Here is a 21,945-nt window from a genome sequence, read left to right as displayed (position 1 = left end):
ACTCAGTGAAAGTGAGGCAGGGGAAGGCAGTGGGGTGGGAGGACAGGGTCTGGGCTGGGTTATGTGGCTCAGCACCTCCCACTCTGTGTCCCTCGCATGGGACTACAAGCAATTAGTGCTGATTATCAGATGCTGCTGCTCTAATTAAAAAGTGTCTCATCAGCCTTAACTGAGACCTACAGCAAACATCAGGGCACTTTAGGCTGGGTGGGAGGAGAGCAGAGTAGAAGAGCATCTTACAGAGAGCCGGGTCCAAGGTAAGGTGGGAGCACCGCTGCCCTCCCTCTCCACTTCCTCGCTGCCCAAATCACTGGACTCGCTGCTGCCTGAGCGCATGGGCAGAGGATGCCTGATGGGCTGGAAGGGCTGTAGCCAAGCCAGCTTTGGGAAGGGTACCGATCTGCTTCAGGCTGCAAATGAATTGTTGCTGGGTGGAGAGGAAGCTTTGCACCCTCCTGTGTGCTATGCGGGGTCAGGGGCATAGGAGGTTGCTTTGCGTGTTAGCCATGGTGAGTGGCAAAGTACCAGGCTAGTTAATCCAGGGATCCCAGAGGAGCTGGAAAATCCTGCTGAGAGTGGAGAGGGTGGGATTTTGTGGCTGGGGCACTGGCGGACATAGCAAGGGGTATGATAAGGTAACTGCAGCTAAGGGGAGGCACCAGAGGAGAAGTTAGTATCAAAACTGCTTTAATAAGGACAATAATAAGTGCATGGGATACAGAGTGGAGGCAGAAAGAATATTCCATGGATGTGGGTCTTTGGTCTGGAGCTTGTGTTACGGTCTGGAAGTGGAGGATGGGGGGACCTCGTCCTGAGAGCCAGAGCCCCTGTCCCAGAGGGACCAGGGGTGGCGAAGGCTGATCCTACTGGGTGCCAGTGGCCGGAGCTGCGGACTCCTTGAAGCTGTTGCCTGCCCCGGCTTGCTGCTGCTGGCCGGTGCGAGGCAGCCGCCTGGGGAGGCTGGGGGAGATGGGCTTGGCCGTAACCTTGATGGCTTGACTGCGAGCGGCACTCCCACGTACAACACGTGCGCATGCCGGAGCCTCTTTATTCTGCTCCGAGGGGCTCCCTGCCAGAAGCAGCCGGCCGGCGAGTGAGCCGCGTGGGAGCGGAGCCCTGCAGCCACAGCCCAGCATTTCCCCGCGCTGCACACCCTCTCCTGTCCTGGAGAACAAGGCAGGTCCTGTGAGGGTCCCTCTGGTGACCTCAGCCCCTGAGCATCTCGGCTCCACGCCACGGCACAAAGGCACTTCTGTGAGGGCCTGTTTGCACGCAGGGCAGCGTGGGGGGCAGCTTGTTCCAGGGCGGCCACGTCGCCCAGGGCCACTCGGCGAGAGGCATTAGCCATCCTCCACGCGTACCCCTGGGAAGGGGTGCACTGGAAAGAGGGGTGCGCGCGCATGGAATGGGGAGGGGGCGGCGAGGATGGAGAAGAGGTGGCACAGACCAAGTGGCTGCAGAGAGGGAGGTTCCAAGGTGAGGGGAAGGGATTCTTAGGGCCCAAACTGCAGACTTTGGTGTCCCAACAACCCCGCCTCTGCATCCAGCCAGCCAAGAAGTTTCTCCCCTCCCTACTGCAATGGGATGCGGGTTGCAAAAGGAGATGTCCTAAGTGATGCTCAGCAGCAGGAGGCAAGTGGAAAGACTCCTGCCATTATCTCTGTGTCTGCTCTTACCTCCTTAACACTGAGCTCATGGCTTTTTTGTTTTTGAGGGGAAAAGAGAAAGCCCAGTTCTGTAGGCTTGCCTGCCCCTTGAGCCCCGAGCTGACCTCCCCTGGTAGACAGATGTGCTATATGGGAGGGTCTTGCACCAGCTGGAGCTGGGGAGACCCCCCACCCCCTATGTGCCAGGGCTATCGGAGTATCTCTGGGAGGGCAACCGTGCCAGCGCAGAGGGCGGCTGGGGCTTTGGTGGGAGGTTGCGGCACATCCCCAGACATGCTGGCAGGCTGAGGGATGAAAGAGAGCGCCGGGGGGAACGGAGTGGGAAGGGGTTTGGGGTTTCTTTGGCACATGGGAATGTCCCTTTGGCATCTAACGGCAGTGAGGCCAGGGAAGGGCTGTGACAGCCGTCACTGCGATGCACAGCCCTCACCGGCCCCCCGGAGACGGGCTCTCCTCCTGCCCCCCACTGCCCCCCAGTGCCTCCAGTTTGGCAAGGAGGTCACCCACTGGGTCCGCCAGCAATGCTGGCACCTGAGGGTCAGAGACAGGGAGGAGGGCGAAGACCCCGGGCACTGGTGCCTGTGGTGGGGGGCCGTGACGGGAGGGATGGCTGTTCACACCTTGACTTCATCGTCCTCCTCCTCCTCATCAGCATACTCGAAGGAATTGCTGCGGCCCCCCCGGACACCAGCGTACCCCTCCTGCAGGCTGGAGATCTTGGCTGCCTCCTCTTCCTCCTCCTCTTCCTCCTCCTCTCCTTGGTTCCAGGTGGCCTCGGGGAACCGGCTCCCCCCTGTCACTTGCGACTGCCACGAGCTGCTGCTGGGGCTCTCCCACAGGGTCTGCGTCCGGGCCTGCCGGGGACCCTCACCCTTCTCCGAGCTCCGTGGGGTGCTGGTCCCACCGTAATGGCGGGCCAGGACCTGGGCCGCCCGGTCAAACTCTCCCGCCTCGATGGTGCAGTCGTTCCAGTGCCCCTGCCATGGGCTCCCTCTGGGTGCTGCCCCTGGCCCCGAAGCCCAGGCAGGGTCCTCTCCAGTGCCCTCGATGGCATGTGCCTCTCCGTTGGCATGGACTGACAGTCCCAGCAGTGAGCTGGCCCCCGACAGGCTGCTCTGCCCAGAGCGGTCCCAGAAGCTGGACGTTGCCTTGTCCTCTCCGTGGGATGCACCCGATGCTGAAGGCACCCCGTCCTTGGTCCCCTCACCGCACGGGAGGTCTGTGCCATCCTCCCCTACCTCGCTCCCATTGGTTTCGGAGAACCTCATCACCTGGAGGAGCTCGCTCATCAGGGAGGGCCCCAGGTCCAGGCGGAAGGAGAGCAGGGAGTCCGAGCGCTTCAGCTCTGCTTCCGCAGGGAAGGAGCTCTCTTGGGCCTTTTCCAAGCGAGGGACACGAGGGATGGTGCAAAACCCAGACTCCAGCCCTGCGAGGCAGAAGGGGTGGCTGGTGAGGGGGGGATGGCTAGGTGGGAGGAAGCCTGCCTTATTACATCTGCAGGGGACAAGGGACACTGCCACCGAAGTGGCGCAGGTCACACTCCCGTCGGTGGCACTGGCCTCTAAAGGACGGGCCAGTGTCTGTGTGGACATCTCCAAAGCTCAGAGTTGCAGTGGAGGGTCTCCAGGTGGGCTCTGGGCTTGGTAAGATGCTGGCGGGGGCTGAGCCAGGCAGGTGGGACCAGGAGATGGCAGCATTGCCTCAGCCTGCCTTTTCCCTCCAAGCCCAGCCACCTCCCCTGGCTGCTGCAGGCCCCCCAGATCCCCCCCAAGACCCTGTGCTCCAGACCTCCCTCCCTGGGGAAAAGCTGAGCCACAGCCCAGTGCTCTGGAGAAGAGCCACCCAGCTGTCCCGTCCTGTCCTTCCCACAACCCTTCCCCAAAGGTCCCTCCTGGACCCCGGCCGGCAGGGAGGGATATGGGCACAATGGGGAAGGGGGAGATGGAGTCCCTTGAGGATGACATGGAGATGGAGGGGTTGGCACAGCTAGGGACAGGGTTAGAGCATCTGCGTGGAGGTGGGGAAGGCTGTGCCATGAGTCCTCTTGACCTCGCAACCTTGGTGTGGGCATTGCCCCACTGCACCCTCTTGGTTTCCTTGGGGAGGCTGCTCCTGGGGAAGGTGTAGGGCTGGAGGGCAATGGCGGGGATCCCCTTACAACTACTCCACGCAGGTTGCCAGCTGTGTGGGGCTATGGGGGAGGGAGAGGAGGAGAAACCACCCATGCCCCACTTTGGGGGGCACTCTGGGAAGAGACCCTCCAAGGGCAGGAGCAAGGACCGTGGCTGAAAGCAAGGTTGGAGTCATCTCCTCACAGGGATTACCAGGACTGGGGACTCTTAAATGTCCTGTCTCTGCTGAGAGCCCAAAGTCCCTCAGTGGGGAAACTGAGGCATGGGGCAATGGAGAAGGGCTGCAGAGGATGCGCAGTGCCTGGGCACCAGCCTCTGCCCCGCGCTTCACTCACCGTAGGCCTGGTGCGTTTTGGAGAAGCTGTTGGAGGCACTTTTGAAGGAGAACTTGCTGGTCAAGCCCCGGCCACTGCCACCGCCGTCGTATGTCCCCTCGTTGAGCTGTGGCAGTGAGACGGCATTCTTGATGATGGGCGAGATGGCCGGGGGCGCGGGCGATGCTCCTGCTTGGCTCCCACTGCCCCGGCTCCTCAGTGGCGTCCGGCGGACGTGCCGCAGCGTCCGGGCGAAGAAGTTGTTGGCTTTGGTCGTGTCAGCCCCGCCATGGTTGCTGAGGAAAGAGGTGTCCCCGAAGACATCCCCGCCGCGACCCACATGCATGGTGTGCCGAAAGTCCCCCAGCGGCGGGCTGATCATGTCTGGTGTCAGCTCTGACTTCAGCCGCCGCTTGCCATGGGAGCCTGACACCCAGCTGAGCACTGGCAGCTTCCCCAGGCTCATGTTGTACCCCTCACCTTGCCCCTGCCTTTGAAAAAGCACCAAAAACCAGCCCTCGCTGGGCTTCCAGCACTGGGGTGGCCTGTCACATCCCTGGCCTCCCCATTGCTCCTGCTCCGATGCTCCTGGGGGAATGGCTCACGTCACCTTGGCTTTCAGCAGGTGGGAAGGGTGCCTGTCCCCCTGCCTCCCTTCACTACGTCGCGCTCATGAAATCACCCGCAGCGGGTATGTCCTCGATGGAGAGGATGGTGGTGGCGTGGAGGTGTCCCCAGGGGGTTGTCTGGGGTCACCCCCGGTGCTGCGGAGGTTGCTGGAATCTGCGTCTGACCGTCGGCTTAGGGGTTAATCCACCGTCTTCTGCTGCTGAGAGGGAGCTGGTCACCGATGGGGCAGTGGGTGCTTGGGGTGGGCTGGCAGGGCAAGCGCCTTGGTCCCCTCGTCAGCCACCTAAACAAGGTAAGAGGAATGGTGAAGGCCTCAGAGAAGATTTTCCCAACCATGTCAGCTGTACCCCCAGGACTGGCTGGGGAGGTTAAAGATGGTGCATGAGCAATGGTGGGGAGGTTGCTACCGGCTGTCCCCCTCGCCTGGCTCTCTTCTTGGGGAGGAATAAAAAGGCTTTCCCCCAAAACACGTTCTCTCCTTCACACCTCTGACCTCCCTTGGTGTGCCTCAGTTTCCCCTGCCTGCAAAGCAGCTTTGCCCGACCCATGCCGCAACTGAGGCTGAGGATTTCCCTTCCAGGCAGCACCTCCTCCTGGAGAGGTGCCCTGCCTGGCTGCCTGGGCTCCCGGAGTGAGAAACCTCTCCCTCCTTTTTGCTATTCAGATGAATCCTTGAGGAGAGGGTGAGGCCTGGGGACCACGTGCTTCTTGGGGAGGTGGGGCGGCAGGGAGGGAAAAATGCAATATTTGTATATTGGTTTGTCCTCCTCTGGCTGGGTCCCCAGGTGCTGGGCAGACACGTTGGAGCAGCAGGGAGCCAGGAGTGCAGGGAGGGCAGCTGCTTTGCAAGCAGGGGAAACTGAGGCACGCCAAGGGAGGTGATTGCTCGAGGTCAGAGGAGAAAGTGGGATGGGTCCCTGCACTCAGGCGGGACCCGGAGGCGCTGGGGGACAGGCAGGGAGGCAACGGCTGAGCGCACGACGGCAGGGCAATGACCTCCCTGGTCAGCAGGGAGGACACTCAGATCAGCAGATCCCCCGTCAGTGTGTGTGGCAAGAGGGAGAGGGCGAATTGGGGAAGGAGAGGATTTGGGATGCGGGGCACCTCAGAGCATCAGTGGTCTGGGTGCTCGCCTGGGGACACGTCCCTCCCTGGGCTCAGTTCCCACTCAGGGGCCGCGGGAACGGGATGGAGCTGGGTCCCTTCAGCAGGGCCAGCTGCGGAGGGCAGCACGCCAAGAGGCGACGCAGAAGCCTCACATCCCTCAGTCCCTGTGTGCCGGGACCCCCATCGCTGCATGGCTCCATCCATCTCCCCCTGCCATGCTGCCTGGCTCCCCTGCCTGTCCCTGGGTCACCTCAGAGCAGTCAGGCAGTGCCAGGGTGGCAAAGCCTCTGGTGAGGGGGGAGCCCTGGACATGAAGCTGCTTTCCTGGCTGGTCACACGTGTTTTCGCCTTGCCCTGGACTTGTTTGCTCACCCAGGGCCCCTCTTATCTGCCAGGGGTTCACGCCTGGGGAAGGGAAAACAAACCTCCCCCGGCAGCTCCCAGCACCATTGGCTGCCTCCCGGGGTGGCAGTGGCCGGTTGGCAGCAGGGATGGTGGCAGGTTGGCTTCCTGCGGGCCACCGGCTCCCCGGCTTGCACTGCCCACGTCTGCCTCCTGCCCACGGAGGCCATGTGGTGCTGCCTCGTGGCTGGGATGGGCCAGGCCAGGCGCGTTGCAGATTTGGGGTGGGAGGACAACCGAGGAGCAATTTCCTCTCTTTGGCAGAAGCCCACCCATAGCCACTGGGTCAGGGCTCTCCTGGAGTGCAAGGAAACCACTGGGGTGGTCCCTGCAGCACAACGGCGGTCTTGGGACCACAGGGGGAGAGATGTGACCCCATTTTTGAGCTGTCCCCAGGACCCCAAGGAAGGTGCGTGACCCCGGGAGAGGTTATTAGGCAAGTAACAGCCCTCAAGTTTTCCTTTCCCTCTGCACAGCAGAGCTCCTGAGAAACTGAAAGTGGGGACTGTGCCCTTCACTATGTGCTGCACCAGTCAGGGCTACTCTGAGAGGTGGACCCCCCCACCCCACCCCAGGTGCCCCGCACAGCAGAGCTGCCCTGCAGACCCTTGCAAGGGACCAGGGCTGGCATCACCCTGGGGACGGGGTGGGGAGGCGAGGGAAGGGGAATGCAGGAGGAGAGCATCCCCTTGCTTCCTGCCTGGAGAACTACGGAGTGGGGAGCCGGGAGGAGGAAAGTGTTTCTCCTTCCTTGTCCCTTGGCCACCACAGAGATGCAAGACAGCACCTCCTGGCCCCAGGCTCTCCCTGCCTGCACTGGGAGAGGAAGGAGGGAGGGAGGGAAGCAGCTGGTGCCCAACCCTACCTGGATGGCAGGTTTCTGGCAGGCCTGCTGGGCTTTTTCTCCCTCCAGTCTCCCCCTTTTTCTTCCTTCTCTCTGCCCCTGGTGTGTCTCCCTGCTGGCTGTGCCCCTTTGAGCCCTCCCCTCCGCCCAAGCGGACTCCTCCACGCCGGGAAACTCGTGATTCTGCGGGCAAAGGGTGACCCGTGCGCTCTCCTTTCCTCCACTGGGCAAGGGGAGACCCCGTCTGGCCACCCGTCTGTCTGGACATTGCTTCCATCTGGCAGCCCGCTGCGTTCGCCAGCCCCCGGCATGGCGAGCCCGCATCCCATCCTGACCTCCCCTTCCCCGGCATCCTCTCCCTGGCTCCCTCCTCACCTCCTCTGGGAAGCCCCCTGCCCTCAAAGACCAACCGCCGGCACCTCCTCCTCCTCCCAGCCTGGCCTCCCTTGTTTCCCCCCCGAGTTCAGCTGGTTTCCACTGGTTTTCCACTCGCCAGGAATGGCCAGAGCTGTTCTGCTTGCTGGGAAGAGCGGAAACCAGAAAGGGGGGGAAAATAATCCAGATGTCTAGTTGGCTGGAGCTGCTGAAAGCAGCCTCTTCCCGCCTCCTCCTCTCCTTACACCCTCCCCCCCCCCCGCCCCAAAGGGGACATACTCCAAAAGAGGGCGAGGAGATGTTTAGGGTGGTCTCAATAGGGGGAAGAGCGGGTGGAAATGGCTGTGGGCAGCCAGGAAGGCTTTCCCAGCCTTCCTGAGTGCCGAAAAGCCTCGCTTTCCCTGGGGGAAGGAAGGCAGAGGCTCCCCTGTTGGGTCACTGTTCTGGGATGCGGAAAGCCGTCAGGGACAGGCTTTTTGGGGAAGGGGGAAAGGGGCTCAGCTGGCCAGGCTGGGCCTTTTCCAGCTCCCCTGGAGCAGTGCCGGGCAGTAGGCGGACAAGCCTGAGTCCGACTCCTTCACTGCCAGCTGCTATATATATATAGGTATAGTTATAGTTATATAGTTATATCTCTCCGTATAACAAGGGTATTTTTCCAAGCAGACGTGCTGGGATGTGGAGGGAGGCCAGGATGACGGGCAGTTTCCAGCCATCCTCTCCCTGCCCCCTTGCCCAAAAGTGCTCCCTTTCTTCCTCCAAACCCCCAAAATCAAGGCACTGAGAGCCTGCAGGGCTTTGAGGGGTATCCAGAGCGGGGTGTGGGAGGGGGGTGCCCTGCTGCCTTCCCCCATCCTTGGGATCCCCTCCTCACCCCCTTTCTCTCCTGGCTCCGCTCCCGGCCTGTCTCCGCTCTCCTTGCTCCCGCTTTCCTTCCTCATGGTTTCCTGTTGCATTCCTGCCTTCTCCCTTTCTTTTTTGCCATCCTCCCTGTCTCCATCGCCTTGCCACCCCTCCCGCTTCTCCCCTCTCCTACCACCCTCTCTACCCTTTTCCTTCTACTCCTAACACCCCTCCAGCTCTACAAACTGAGGAATCAAAACTTTCAGGATTTACCTCTTCCGAACCAGGGTTATTATTTTTTTTTCCCCGTCCTCCGTCCGAAAAGTTGTAAGACGCTCCCCGTGGGCCCCTGCAACTTTCTCCGAGGGTTACTGGCTCTGCGTCCCGGAGCGGGGGGGAGAAAGGGGAGGTGTGCCCCCCCTTTTCCCACGGCTGTCCCCCCAAGGCTGGCTCTCCCAGGCTGACGCCCCGATGCCACGGGAGAGAGGGAGCAAAGCTGGCGGGGAGGGGACATGGGAAGGAGGAGGGCGGGCTGCAGCACTGCCGAGCCAATCCTCGCCTCAGCAAGGAGACCAGAGAAAATGAGATTTATTCCAACTATCCAGGACAGAAAACTTCAGGAACTTCTCTGCCGCTCCCGGCCACCTCCCCCGCTTCCCCAGTGCCATTTCCCGTCCTCCAGCATCGGCCGCCTCCCGCTCCCGGGCACCCGCTTCAATGAATTTGGGGGAAGCCCAGGTCACCGGCTAACCTGGTTAGGGAAGCCTGGCTGGGGAGCAAAGGAAAGGAGTTTGCCCCCTGTGTGTGTGACCCCCTCATTTAGCACACAGAGTCATCCCATCTCGTGTTGGATGGGAAGTCCCCAGTGCCCGTGATGTAGCAATGCCCACCAGGAATGGGGTCTGGGGGTGGGCAGTCATGCTAGGACCTGTGGGTAGTGTTGGGTTGAGTGTTAGCAGGATAACAGCCTCCTCGAAGGCCCATAGGGCCAGGTGGGTGTTATGGGGTCAGGACAACCATTACAGGGTCAGGACAAGCATCGTATCAGTGGCATAGCATCAGACCAGGGCGAGGGGGTGGCACTGGGTAAATTCAAGGAGGTGCTCCTTGGTAGCACCAGGGAGGGTTTCTGCCCATACATGGGACACAGCATCTTTCTGGCATCTCCCCTTGCTGGTCACGGGGCAGAAGAACCTATCAGTGCCAATGAGGGGCAACCTGCTGGTGGGCACGGCATCACCAGTGCCATCAGTGACCCTCATGGCCTCCAGGTGAGACTCAGTGGCTCTGCTGGGGAGCACTTGGCCAGGCACAATCACCTATTCAGGGCCCTGTGGAGAAGGGAGGTGTCTCCGCTGGCAAAGGCGAGATGAGACTTGTTGGGGTTAAGCAGGTCTTGGCTGAGGGGATGACAAGATATCTGCAGAGGAGATGTCAAAATGGAGCCTGGCCTCTTACTAGGCCCAGGTGGCCCATGCTGGGGTGCCCAGGCAGGAGCACCTTGTTGCTCAGAGGTTTGCTAAACAGCAGTAGAGTTTTGGCACCAGGCTTCTCCTCTGTGAAATGGGATAGTTGGGGCTTCTGCCTTCTGTAGAGGTCTTCTCCATTAGGGATTAAGAGCACATGGACTGTGCATTTTGGTGGTACTTCTAGGTGGGTTTATGTCTTGGAGGGAGACAGGAGCTCAGGTCTGAGGTGGGGTGAGCTGTGCCATCAGCAGGGAAAGGAGAAGAAATCGTGACCTGCATCCTCCCTGCTTGCCAGAGGTATGGTAGGCATCTCCTCCCCCATGTCCCACTGAGAGGAAGCCAGTGGGGGTGGTAGGAGAGGCAGGAAAAGACCCTTTCTTTGGGTCTGCTCCCTCTGCATGGCCTGCCAGGGCATCTCCCTCCCCAGCCTGAGGGGCTCCCTCTCACTCCCCTCACCCCCATCCCCATGCCCTGCCGCGGGGGCTGCGGCAGGGAACGAAGCCTGGGCGACGGCAGCCGCCTCCGCCGGGGAATGCAGAACAAATCTCTTCCAGATGGGACAGGGGCCACACTCTGCTCCTCGTGGGGTGGCTGTCTCTCCACTGCCTCCTCCTCCTCCTCCTCACCCCTGCTCCAAGCATCTCTGCACTCTGGGCCAGGATGGGCTCCATTTCCAGGAAAGCAGCTGGAAATCCCCCCTCTACAGCACCTCTCCCCAAGCCTTGTGGTCTTGTGGCCATGCCAGCCAGGCTGTGACTTTTGTCCTTCTGGGACTGGTGCTGAAGTGCTTTGGAGACCTCCAGGGTACGTGCCGGCTCCAGGACTCAGTACCCATCCTGGCTGTTGGATGCCTGGGTATGAGCAAAGGTGGTGCAGCCCCTCTGGCTGTACCCTAGCAGGGGTTGCACCCTCCTGAGACACCCTGCCTTTATATACAGCTGCCTGGAAAGCGAATCCATACAATCCTGCCTCCCAGCCTGTTTATCCACCTCGGTTGATAAATGAGAGGTGGCTGTGGGGCTGGATGGTGCTGCAGAGCCACTGTACCACCCGTGTGTGCCCTGGGCAGGAGCTAATGCCTGGACCCCTCCCAGCCCTATTGCCACAGACGCCCAGCAACCTCATTTACCTTCAGTCAGCCCAACCTTTCATCCTATCTGTAACCCTGTGCCCCAGGCAGCAGTACCAGTCTCACCATTACAGAGAGACCAGCCATTGGGGCCAGCTTATCATGGAAGCAGACAAGTGGCCCCGCAGCTTTCCTGGCTGAGGATTTGCTTTGATTCCTACAACATCAAAGATGGGGCTGTGCAAATTGTCCCCCTTATTCCCGGTGCTCATCCCTCCAGCATGGGGCTGAGATCTTCTGGGTGGCTGAGTGTGACAGGGATGGACAGAGGGATGGAGGGTGCTGGAGGAGCTGAGGTCTCTGCCCCACACCTCCAGGTCCTCAGTCCTTCCTCCCATCTCTCTCTGCAGCCCCTGCTGCTCACACACCTGATGCCCGAAGGCAGCTGATGCAGAACTCTCTCTGGAGAAGAATCCCCCTTCCCCCTTTCCCCAGCTCCTGGGGCAAGCCGAGGGATGGTGACAGGAGCATCCCAGTTTGGGGGTGGAGCACTCGCCCCTGGTATTTCTGCTCACTGCTTTCCCACCTATCTTCCTTCCCCGGGAAATTTCCAGGGATGGGGCTCCAGGAAAGCTGCCAGAGCCCCATCCTGGGAAATTTCCAGGGAAAGGAGGGCAGGCGGGGGGCTCAGTGGGAAGGGGGTGCCTCGCTCGGTGCACAAGAAGCAGACATCCTGTTGCTGCCCAGGGTCTCTGGCTCATATTTCCTCATTAACTGGGAGCACTGCTCATTTGCGGGTGACTTCCAGATGTTTCCATTCTCCTCGCAGCGGCCGTGAGGGCGCATACCGCACGGGTATGGGAATTACTGCCGGCAGCAGGGTGGGGGACAGACCCCTGCCATGATGGGGAGCGGGGTTCATAGGGCCCCCTGCCCCACTATGCATTGCAGCGTGGCCTCATCCAGCTTATCCTCACCCAGGTGCTGTCAGGTCCCTCCTCCCTGCTCCCAGCCCATGGCCCTCCGTGCTGCCTCCAGACTGCGTCTCACTGCCCTGGGGATGAGCTGGAGGCAGAGCCAGTTTTCGGGTAAGCAAGCCAGGGTGGTGGCAGGAGGTGACACCCGGGGCAAGGGATAGGTGTGAGGCATCCAGCCTCTGCCCAGCGAATCCCTGGTCTGATACCAGTGCTGGCTTTGTGGGCACCGGATCCCTCACGCCCCATAGTTTCTTCACCTGGATGATTTCTCCACTGGTGGCACCTCCAGGGGTGTGCTGGGCCAGGCTCAGCTCATTTGCGGGGCTGTGCTGTGGGTCCCCGCTCTGTGCCCATAGCCTTTGTGATAAACAGGGAGAGGGATGAGACTGGTGCGGTTCCCGACATCCTTGTGTTGCACCAGGGAAGGAAAGTTGGAGGGTTGCAGCGAGCACCACCGGGCAGGCAGCAGCATCGGGTTAGACCCGCTCATACTAGAAGAGGGTGGGTCGACCTCTGTAAAAGCCCATTTCTAATTTTCCTCACCAATTCTTCCAGCTCCTGACCCTGGAGCAGTGGGAGGCTGAAGGAATAGGATTGACCATGTCCCTCTTGTGGGGTTTGCAAAGCGGGGGTGAGGGGTGCTTTTCCCCTCGGGAGCTGGGCTGGGAACTCAAAGCCTCGGGGTTTGCCAAAGCCCAGGAGGAGGCAGGGATGAGTTCCCAGGCTTGCTGGCAGGCTGCCTCCCTCCCTCTGCCCATCTCCTCCTACCCTAAATGTTTTCATCCTTCTTCCTCCTCCCACCCTCCCTGGCTTCCTCCTCATATGCTAGTCCTGTTCGGGAGCTGGAGATGTGGGGTGCAGTAGGGGTGTTGAGGGGGGTGTTGTGGGAGGGAGGATGGAGGGACAGACCCTGTCCATGCTCTCCTGACTTTCCGCCTGGCGCAGAGGAGAGGGAAGGGGGGGTTTGGGACATGGCTGGGAGAGGAGAGAGGATGTTGCATAAACCAGAAGCAATCCAGGAACAGCTGCCTGTGGCCTGGAAACACCTCTGTGATTCTGGGTGCTGGGAAAGGAGATGTAAATACATATATATATATGTATGTACGTTAAGTCTCCCCAGAACAATCCCCTCAAACACCACTTGATTCTCCGGTTCCTTTTCATAGACCTTAAGGAGGTGCAGGAGGGACTGGCAGGGCTCAGATATCAATTTGCTGCTTGGAGAAGCAGCTTTCTCTGTGCAAGGGCATCTGGGGGTCCGTTTGTCCTCCCCCAAATATGTTCCCTCAGCAGGATAAGGAGGCAGAGCACATCTGCAGGAGTTTAAAGCCGGTGCAGGCTGGAGGGAGCTGGGATGGAGGTTGCTGGGGTTAGGAGAGAAAGGGGGAGATGGTGAGGGTAGGAGGCATGCAGCAGGGAGGGAGGGTGCACAGGGGATGGGGGCGGGGGGCAGCTGGGGGCAAAGAGCCTTTTGGAGATGAATTGTGTGAGGAGGTGGGGGAAGGTGCTTTGGGGAGAGGAGGAGCTGGGGGATCTTAAGACAAGGGAGTAGGTCCCCAGAGTTGGCGTGGCATGGGAGAGGGGACTGTCAAGGGATGGGGGATGCATCCGTGGAGCAGACAGGGAGGGGGATAAGGAAGGGTACGATGTGCGGAGAGAGGATGTGGGGCTATAGGGAACGAGGGATGGGGATGAAGAGATATGTCACCCATGGGGGGAGAGGGAGACCCTGCGTGAGGAGCCTGTCCTGGTCAAAGGGAAGAGGTGAAAGCCAGGGGAGTGGTTGGACACAAGGCCTGGACAGCTCTTTTATCGTAATGATTTTGCCTGTCCATCCAGCCCATGTATTTTTGGCCCACGGAAGGAAGGGGGTGGGGATGCAGAGGCAGCTAAAAATAGGGGTGTCCCTGCCCATTCCCCCAAGGCGGGCATCCGTCTGTCTGCCTGCCTGCCTGCCTGCCTGCGGGGTTGCTGCGGGATCTGGAGGAGGGGAGCAGGCCCAGCCTCCTCCCCACAGAGTCTGGCTCTGCTTTTGTTTGTCTCGCAGCCCTACGGGGACAGGAAGAGGCCACGGGCCGGGGAACAATGGCTCATTCTCTGGGAGTCCGCGCCTGCCGAGGAGCGATAGGGGACGCGGGACGGTGGCCAGAAGGCGGGCACAGCCTCCCAGCGCCGCTGCCACGGGAGCTCGCCCCCCAGGAGATGATGGGTTCCACCGGTGGGATGCGGGGGTACCTTCCCCAGCCCATCCCTCTTCTCCAGACCCCAAACCAGGCTGCTGTGCCTGGGTGGAGAGGGGACGAGGGGCTGTCTCGCATGGGCGCACTTTATGGAGGAGACGTGGGAGGCAACACTGGCAACCCGAACAGCGGTGGGAGCATGTCTCTGACTGGCACCGGGGAAACCTGTTGTTTTGCAGCCTCTCCTTGAGCCTGTGAAACCTGCAGGGAGGGTGGCTGGAGCTGGCATCCCCCGGTGGGAATGTCCCCAGCTGGGGCCAGGGCGGTATTTATCTGGGAGCTGCAGCATGCCTCTCTGTCCCGTCTGTCACCGCCCTTGCCGAGTCAGTGCCAGTGCTGCTGGTGGCAGCTCTCTCCATGCTCTGTGCTCCCTGCTGTCTGGGAGATGGCTAAGGGGCATGGATGGGTGTGCACAGCGGGGAGGGATGATAAACCCTTTTATCCCACCTCTTTCTTTTCCAGATCCCCCCCCATTTCTTCTGGTGGCATTCTGTCTCTCAGGGGCTGTTTCCTCCCGGCCTGTTAGATCTGACAGCCGGGTGCTGGAACTGCCTCAGGGAGAGTCTCTCCCCATACATTCTCCAGATGTGGTGGTAGGGGTGAGAGGAGGTGGCGTTAGCACCTGAGGTAGGGGAGAGGTTAGGAGATGTTTTGCAGGGGTTGAGCAAGGAGGGGACAGAAGAACCTCCCCGTCTCCATCCCCCTTTTTTCAAGGTCTCGGATGCTTGGGGCTGAATGCTTGCCAGGGCTCCTCTTGTTTACTCAGCTGGGGAGCTGACACATCCAAGGTCTCTGCTGACTCCACTTTCCCACATGCTGCTGGCGGGCGCATTCCAGGGCAGAGTGGAGATCAGCGCAGAGGCATGCCAGAGGTTTCCATCCAGGATGCCATCCCTGATTCCTGCTCTCCCCAGGCATCTGGCACCTCCTGCCAGGCTGTGAAGAGCGGGCATCACATCTGGCCAGCGTCCTGGGCTTTTACAAGCCAGGGCTGGCACACAGCCCAAGCATGGCCGGTACCCTGGGGACGTGGATCTGCCTCTCAAGCCGAATGCCTTCAGCAAGGCTCGGTTCTTCTCCCCGCTCCCCTCCAGAGATTTCAGCCCTGCTCCCCATGATGACTCCTGGGAGATGTGTGGAGGGGCAGGGAATGCCTGTCTTAGCTTAGTCCTCCCTAGAGGGACTGGGGAAAAGGGGTAACGGTCTCCTAGGCAGTAATCCCAGCTTTTTCATCTTAGTTTGGGCACCTATTCTTGTGGCTGGGCTTAGCTTGCCAAGGGCTAACAGCGCTGGGCTCTGCAAGGGCGACTGTGTGAGCTGGAGGAGGAGCTGCACCCTTCTGCAGGCAGCCACTCTGGTCGCTCCTGGGCAGACGCCCGGGCCCGGCGTGGCTGCCTTTGGTTTTAGGAGGGAAGGCCACAAAGCTTTTAAAAATAAGCGCCAGGAGATAAAGAAGGGTTTAGAGAGCTGGCTGCAGGGCCGGGGCGGGAGAGCGGCCCTCGCCCTGTCATTTTGGCTGGAGGCTGCCTGTCCCAGCGATGGTCCCACCTCTCCTGGGGCAGCTGGCATCTTTGCCTCCTCGGACCTTGGGTTGCTGGTAAAGGACCACCACGACCTTTCCTCCCGCCCCGGGCTGGCCCGCATAGGCCCCTTTACGTCCAGCCCCAGCGTCTGGAAGAAGGGGCCTCGTCTCCCTCCTCGGCTCCCACAGGAAATGCGGAGCCTGGAGGTCAGGGGCCAGCCGGCAGCTCCTCCCGTGGGGGCCAAGCAGCCCGACGCTGGGGCTTGTATCACGCCGGAGAGGAGGGGAGGGAGGCAGAGCCGTGGAGGCGGGGGGAGAGGGCCAGGCTTTTCCTGTTTATGTGACTACCAGACCCCCAAGAAAGGGAAAGGACTTGGAGAGCTCGTTGCTCTTGGGCGGGCTCCAGCTAGCGTCAGTCTGTGGCTCTCAGCCCAGCGAGCGCATCCCTGGGGCAGGGCGCAACTCCTTCCCAGGGGAAATGGGCACCCTTCTCCTGGTGGGGCTGGGGTTACGTTCCCGGGACTTGCAAAGGTCTGGTGTAGCAGGGAGGCTGGGGTTGGCTTCCTGGAAAGTGAGGCATGGCTCCTGCTGCACCCCAGGCTTTGATTCCTCCCATGGTTGTCTCTGGCTTTGCCTGATGCTGGTCTCTGCAGGATGGTCTGAAGGGGTAAGGACCACTGGGGCTGAGCCAAGGAGGTAGCTGGGTATATTGGCTTTGGGACACAGGAACGGGGAGCTCTGGGAATGCCAGGCATGGAGGAGCGCTTAGGGGAAGGTTACAAATCACACCACGCTCAGCCACGATGGCTCCAGCACAGAGCCTGTGCAGCAGGCAGAAGGGCTGCAAGACCTCCCGCCTTATCTAGGGTCACATCCTGCAGGGCATCTGGCGTGGCCACGGTGGTATGCGGAGAAGGAAATGAGGTCCAAGAGGTTGTGCTCTCACCTTCACCTCCGTCACCTAACCACTCTGGTTGAGGTCACATCTGTACCAAGCTTGTTGGGCCTCAGCTTTGGTTTGTAGCCCTTGGCCCATGCTGAACATGGGTTGAGGGGGTGCTGCGTGCAGACCCACCTCTGACAGACGCCCTGGAGCACACTCCATTAGGCACCATTAGCGGGAGCAGAGGGGAGTTACAGCCCCTTTGCTGCCGTGCAGGTAAGCTTGGGCCTGGCTCAGTGCAGCAGCAATCTCCTATCAGCTGTAGGATGAGAATAGCTGGGCCAGGCATAGATCAGGGCAGAGATGGAGGAGAGTGGGTGTGTGTTGGTGTGGGTCCAGCACCTTCAGAGTGGAAAGGCTTGGGAAGGGCCTCAGCAGTCAGGAGCAAGGAGCCCTGGCAGGTCTGCGTGGCAGGAACAGGCACAGCCCTTGTCCCCCCCACATCCTTCCCTTCGTAAGGGCTCCAGCAGAAGGCCAGGCTGACCCAAAGCTTTTGGGCTTTGCCCTGGCACTTCCCCAGCCACCTCCTTCCCCAAGGGCTTGGATGATGGGGTGGTGCCACCCTATGGCTCTGGAGCAGTGTTACAAGTGCTGGTGACACGGCTGGTCATTGCCCTCTCCAGAGAGACTTTGCCCCCATTAGCATGAGCTCAGCTCTCTTCCCTGTGTGTATCCTGGACAGGTTCACTCTCCAGCCATGGGGAAAAGGTCCTGGCCTAGTCCTGGCCTACTGAAACCCCAACGAAGTCTCAGCATGCCTCCCTCTTGCAGTTGCATTGCCCTCCCTAGGACAGTCAGGTATTCCTGGGGCTAGAAAACCCCCAGGCTGGGTTTTTTTTGCCCAAACCATGAACTGCAAGGCCAGGTGCACAGGTGAACCAGGATCTGTCCTCTGACAATTGCTGCTGGAGCTTTGATGGGTTGCAGGCTGAAACGCCAACATGCCTTCCCATGTACATCACCAGCCTGTGCCCTCAAAGACCCAACTATTGTATCAGAAGAGGGTTTTTTGGGACTTAATTTATGTTGTTTCTGGCTTTACGGAGCAAATTTGCTGGTGAGCAGCATTGTCCTTCCCCAAAACATGTACCCTGTCCCGTTCCCTGATACGGCACATGTTCAGTGTCATGGGTGTTATGGGACGGTATCACCCCCTCCTGCTCCTCCTCCATCAACATCTGGCCAGTCTCAGCCTGACAGCGACTCTTTGGGACTCTGGCTGCCAGAGACCCTGGGCCGTGCTTGTGTACCAGCTCAGGAGAGGAGCCATATGGGACTTTGATCATATCGGGGAGGAGGAAGGGAAGATGGAAGTGGTGTTTTCCATCTAAGCTTCTTCCTTCCCTCCTGTCAAAGCTGCATAAGGGACCAGGGCATTTCTGAAGTGGGCAGAGCAGAGCTCCCAGCTAAGTAGCTAATCTCTAGGTGGCAATTTATTCTCCTGAATTCAAACTGCTCACAGCCAGTTTGCTCATCTATATGATGGCATCTGAGCTGGTGCTGGTGATTCTCACTGTCTCGGTGTCTTCAACTTCAGCTGCCCTGCAAACACAAGGCAGGGTTTGCCTTCTGGTCTGTCTTTGCTCCCATCCTAAGCTAGAGCTCATATGAGATGGTGGGAACATTCTTGGTCTGGGTAGCTGGCTAGCTTTGGGCAGAGGACCATGGATGATCCTGTAGTCCCACAGAGTCTTCTTGGAGAAGGTGTCTCTCGTCTAGGGAAACCTGACATCCCACAAGGCTGAAGATGATGCTGGAGCTCTGCTGGAGCAGGAATAGGAGTGTTCTGTTTGCTCCAACTAGTTGGGTGTCCACATAGATGATAAAGGTGTTGGGAGGCTAGGGTGGAAATGGCCTCTCAGTGACTGTTGAGGAGATCTAGGGGAAGACATAGGTGGGATGGAGAGGAAAAGGTAACTGGTACGTGTGGGACTGCAGAGGAATGGCTGGATGCTACAGAGCTATCTAGACATATTGATTTCTGTTCTGCACAGTGCCATCTTCCCTGTCTGGCTTCTAATCCAGACTGATGACCCTGCTCATTTAACCCATTTGCCTTCCTCTGGCTGCAGGTCAGCTACTTGTTTTATTCAGCCAGCCTGGATCTGTGGGAGACCTCATTCACTGTGATAGACCTTACACCCCAGGGAGCAGAAGTGGGACTCAGGGGAGGACAGATAGCCCACTTCCATCTGCTGTTAACAGGGCAGGTCTGGGACTGATGAAAACACCTGAGTGACACTGAAAACAGCAGTATGAGACATGCCCAGAGTGACTGGAGCAATTGTGGGGTCCTGTAGGACCATGGGCAAGTAACAGGGTCTCAATTAAGAGTGCTTGCAGGATGCTAATTGGGGACACCGTCATTCTCAAGCCCTTTTTTCCAGCATAGTGCTAAGGTCACATTGTGATTAATGCTTTGAATGTTGGTTTACCTGCAAATCTACCCCAAAGTTATGTCCTGAGAGGTGGAAAAAACTAGCTGCTTCTTATTTCTGTTTGTCGTCCCAGAGTTTCAAAGGGACTCTGTGCAGCACCCAGCAACAGCTGGCTGAGGTTGATGTGGTCACATTGACCTCTGGCGGCTGCAGCCTCAGCGTGCAAGGCAGGCACTAAGGAAAAGCGGGTGGGTTTGGTGAGCTGTTGCCTGCTGCAGTGAAAAGGCAGTTGGGTTTGTTCCTTCTCTGGGCTCCCTCCCCCATCGCCTTGCCTCTTGGACAGTCATTTCTTCTCTGCCAGAAGCAGGTGTGATCTACCCCCTCTTTCTGTGCACATCTTCAGTCCATGTGGTTCTCCTCCCTTAGAGTCAAATTCTGTTTGCATGCACACCAGTAAAAACCAAAGGTGCATCCTTTGTTGGAGAGCTGAATTCACTCCCAGTTTCTAGACAGAGTGGGTCATACCTGGGGGGAGCAGATACTGCTCCCCTGAATTCACTGTAACCTCTGTACAGTGTTCGGACCCTTATGCAGTGGAGGGCAGACTTTAATGGTCCTCTTGCGAAGTCTGATGCAGAAGCAGCCAACCAAATTGGATGCAAAATGAGCAGCAAGATAGAGTCTCGGCTGGTGCATTTTCTGGAGAGAGAGGAAAAAAAAACCTGGGACCAGTCGCACAGGGATAATGCTTTAAGAATAAGGCAGCTGTAAGCAAGGCTGAGGTGGGAGCCAAGCGTGAGATTTCCAGGCTCAGCCCCATTGAGGTGGAGCCCCTTTGCCAGCGGCAGCTTTGGAGTGAGGAAGCCCATCCCAGTGACTCGAATCCCGTCAGCCTGCTCTAATTCTGGTCTTCCTTGCCACCCTGCACACCTCGATGCCCTAATGAGGATGAAGACGTGTTGCCAATACCTTACCAAAAGGCTCCCACACACTTTTGCCTCCTGTAGCTCCAGGCAATGGGTGTGTGCGTGAAGGTGAGGAATGCTGAAGGAAATATTCGCTTGTTTTGCTATCTCCGCACACAGATACATGCATTTCCTTCCTGCCGTGAAGGTCACTCGTCCCTTTTTTTGGGAGAGGGGCTTGTTCCTCCTCCCCTTCTGCAGCAACCACAACCGTGAAGGGAACAAACTGCTGTCAGCGTGCCGGGGCAGTCTTACATCTGCTATGAAAAGCATCGGGGAGATAAGCAGGTAGTCAAAGTCCTTGCAAAGGTTGTTAATATAAACACCAAGTTTGATGAGTGTCATTAGGAAAATAAAAGTGTTTTTTTTGTTTTTTTTCTGTGTGTGTTAACTAATCCGGTGTGAACTAGCGTATGAGCCGATTAGATCAGGTTGGAGTCGATAATTCTGTTTCACAACCTCTTTCATGTTTTCAGCATTTGTTTTTGTTCCACATAGGAACAAAAACTGTGGAGAGTTTTTTTCACGGCACCAAATCGTGTTGGGTCAGCTGTTGCAGGGTAGAAGTTATTATTAGGGGGGTTATTTCAAACTCTCTTCCTTGACCTGACTAGGGAGACCACCCTGGACCTTAGCAAATCACCAGGCTGTGAGAAGAATAGCATATTTCCATTGGGAAAAAACCAGACCAAGCAAGAAATATATTATGAAAGACATTCAGACCAGCTCACGTTACGGACACTGCATGGGTAGGAGGTTTCAGGGCAGGTTTGTAAAGATACTGCGCTTCCCAAAACACAGGGAAGGACTTTACAAAGCATCTAAGCTCACCATCTGTAACCACAGCTTGAGCTTTATACTGATGGCGGTTTAGCCACACGATCGGGAATTTAATGAATTCCTTCCCCGCCTCAGACCTTCCTAAAGCTGTTTCCAGGAGGGAGCAAACGATGCAGCGCTGTGGCATACCCAGCCCTGCTCCCTGCAGCACGAGCTTGCCTCTGAAGGATCCCGCTGACCTCTTAGCACTGTTGGTTGGACCTGCACCGCAAGGTCTTCTGCAGAAGACCCAGCTGTCTGTCACGCTCTGTGGGCCACGTGTGCTAAGCCCTTCCTCTGGCGGTGGAAATAACACGTGGCTCACCATTTGCTGGCCTGTCACAGATTTCCTGTGCGAGCCGATGTGGCTTGGAAAGTTTTACCAGTGCAACTATTTTGGTTAGGATTTGGAAAAAAAAAAAAAACCCAGGCCAACGACCCAACACAAAATAAACCACCCAAACACCCCAATGTCATTCCTAGTGTGAACTCAAGTGTGCCAGTGCAAAAGTAGCTGCTACCGGTAAAGCTATTTTGGAAATGTAATACCTGCCTGGGAGCATGTGCAGTCCGGTGGGACCACGCATCTCAGACAAACTGGGGGTGTCTTGTACGTCTGCAGCTTCCCTCTGAAAGGCGAGCTTTTCATCTCTGTGCCTCCATACCCTGGCCAAAAAACAGGGGCAGACCATTTCCTTCCTCTCAGGATCTGTTGGGATCATCTGCCCAGCCTGGAGCCTTCAGGGGTGGTCTGCCTGCTCCTGGGGTACCTGCTGAGCTCAGAAGAGACCCCGCATGAAGGAGAGCGACTGATGGTGCTTGATGTGGGAGCTGCTCTGTCTGATGTCTGCGCGCTCTGAGTCACAGAGCACCGCAGCCATTGCCTGTGGGGTCAGGGTGGGTGGAGGGAGAGGTTTCCTTGACATCAGCCTTGAGTTTGTCTCTCTCTAGGTGAATGAGAGAAACCAGCCCTTGTTTTGGGGCTTTTATCATGACTAGGAAGGTCTTATTTTCTGTCACCACATAATATCCTGCTCAGGAAATCTTTTCACTAGAAAGAGATCTGGGTTGTTTGCAAGAGAACAACTAGCAGGCAAAAATTGACGTGGCTTGAGTCAGAACGGGTTCCCTGCAGGCAGCCTTGCATGTACTTGCTTTTGATCACTCAACTGGATGCCTCTGGCTGGAGGTAAGGGCTGGAGATGGGAGCTGGTGGTCCTGGGTCAGCACGTACCCTTTGGGAGGGAGCTGT

At 58.5% G+C, this 21,945-nt stretch overlaps 1 protein-coding gene across 1 annotated transcript; it reads right to left on the bottom strand.

Annotated features, from left to right (window-relative positions):
• Nucleotides 1–721: 721 nt before the first annotated feature.
• On the bottom strand, nucleotides 722–8,756 carry CDC42EP1 (CDC42 effector protein 1). The gene is made up of 3 exons (XM_082308401.1): nucleotides 8,585–8,756; nucleotides 4,135–5,026; nucleotides 722–3,093 (listed from the first exon to the last, which is right to left on the bottom strand). The coding sequence occupies exons 2-3, from the start codon at nucleotides 4,577–4,579 to the stop codon at nucleotides 2,282–2,284; spliced, it is 1,257 nt and encodes a 418-aa protein (XP_082164527.1). The 5' UTR covers nucleotides 4,580–5,026; nucleotides 8,585–8,756; the 3' UTR covers nucleotides 722–2,281.
• Between the last annotated feature and the right edge of the window lie 13,189 nt (nucleotides 8,757–21,945).

Source organism: Platalea leucorodia, assembly GCF_965183815.1.
Source record: "Platalea leucorodia genome assembly, chromosome: 4".
NCBI lineage: Eukaryota > Metazoa > Chordata > Aves > Pelecaniformes > Threskiornithidae > Platalea > Platalea leucorodia.
This window is presented reverse-complemented; position numbering and strand designations above follow the sequence as displayed.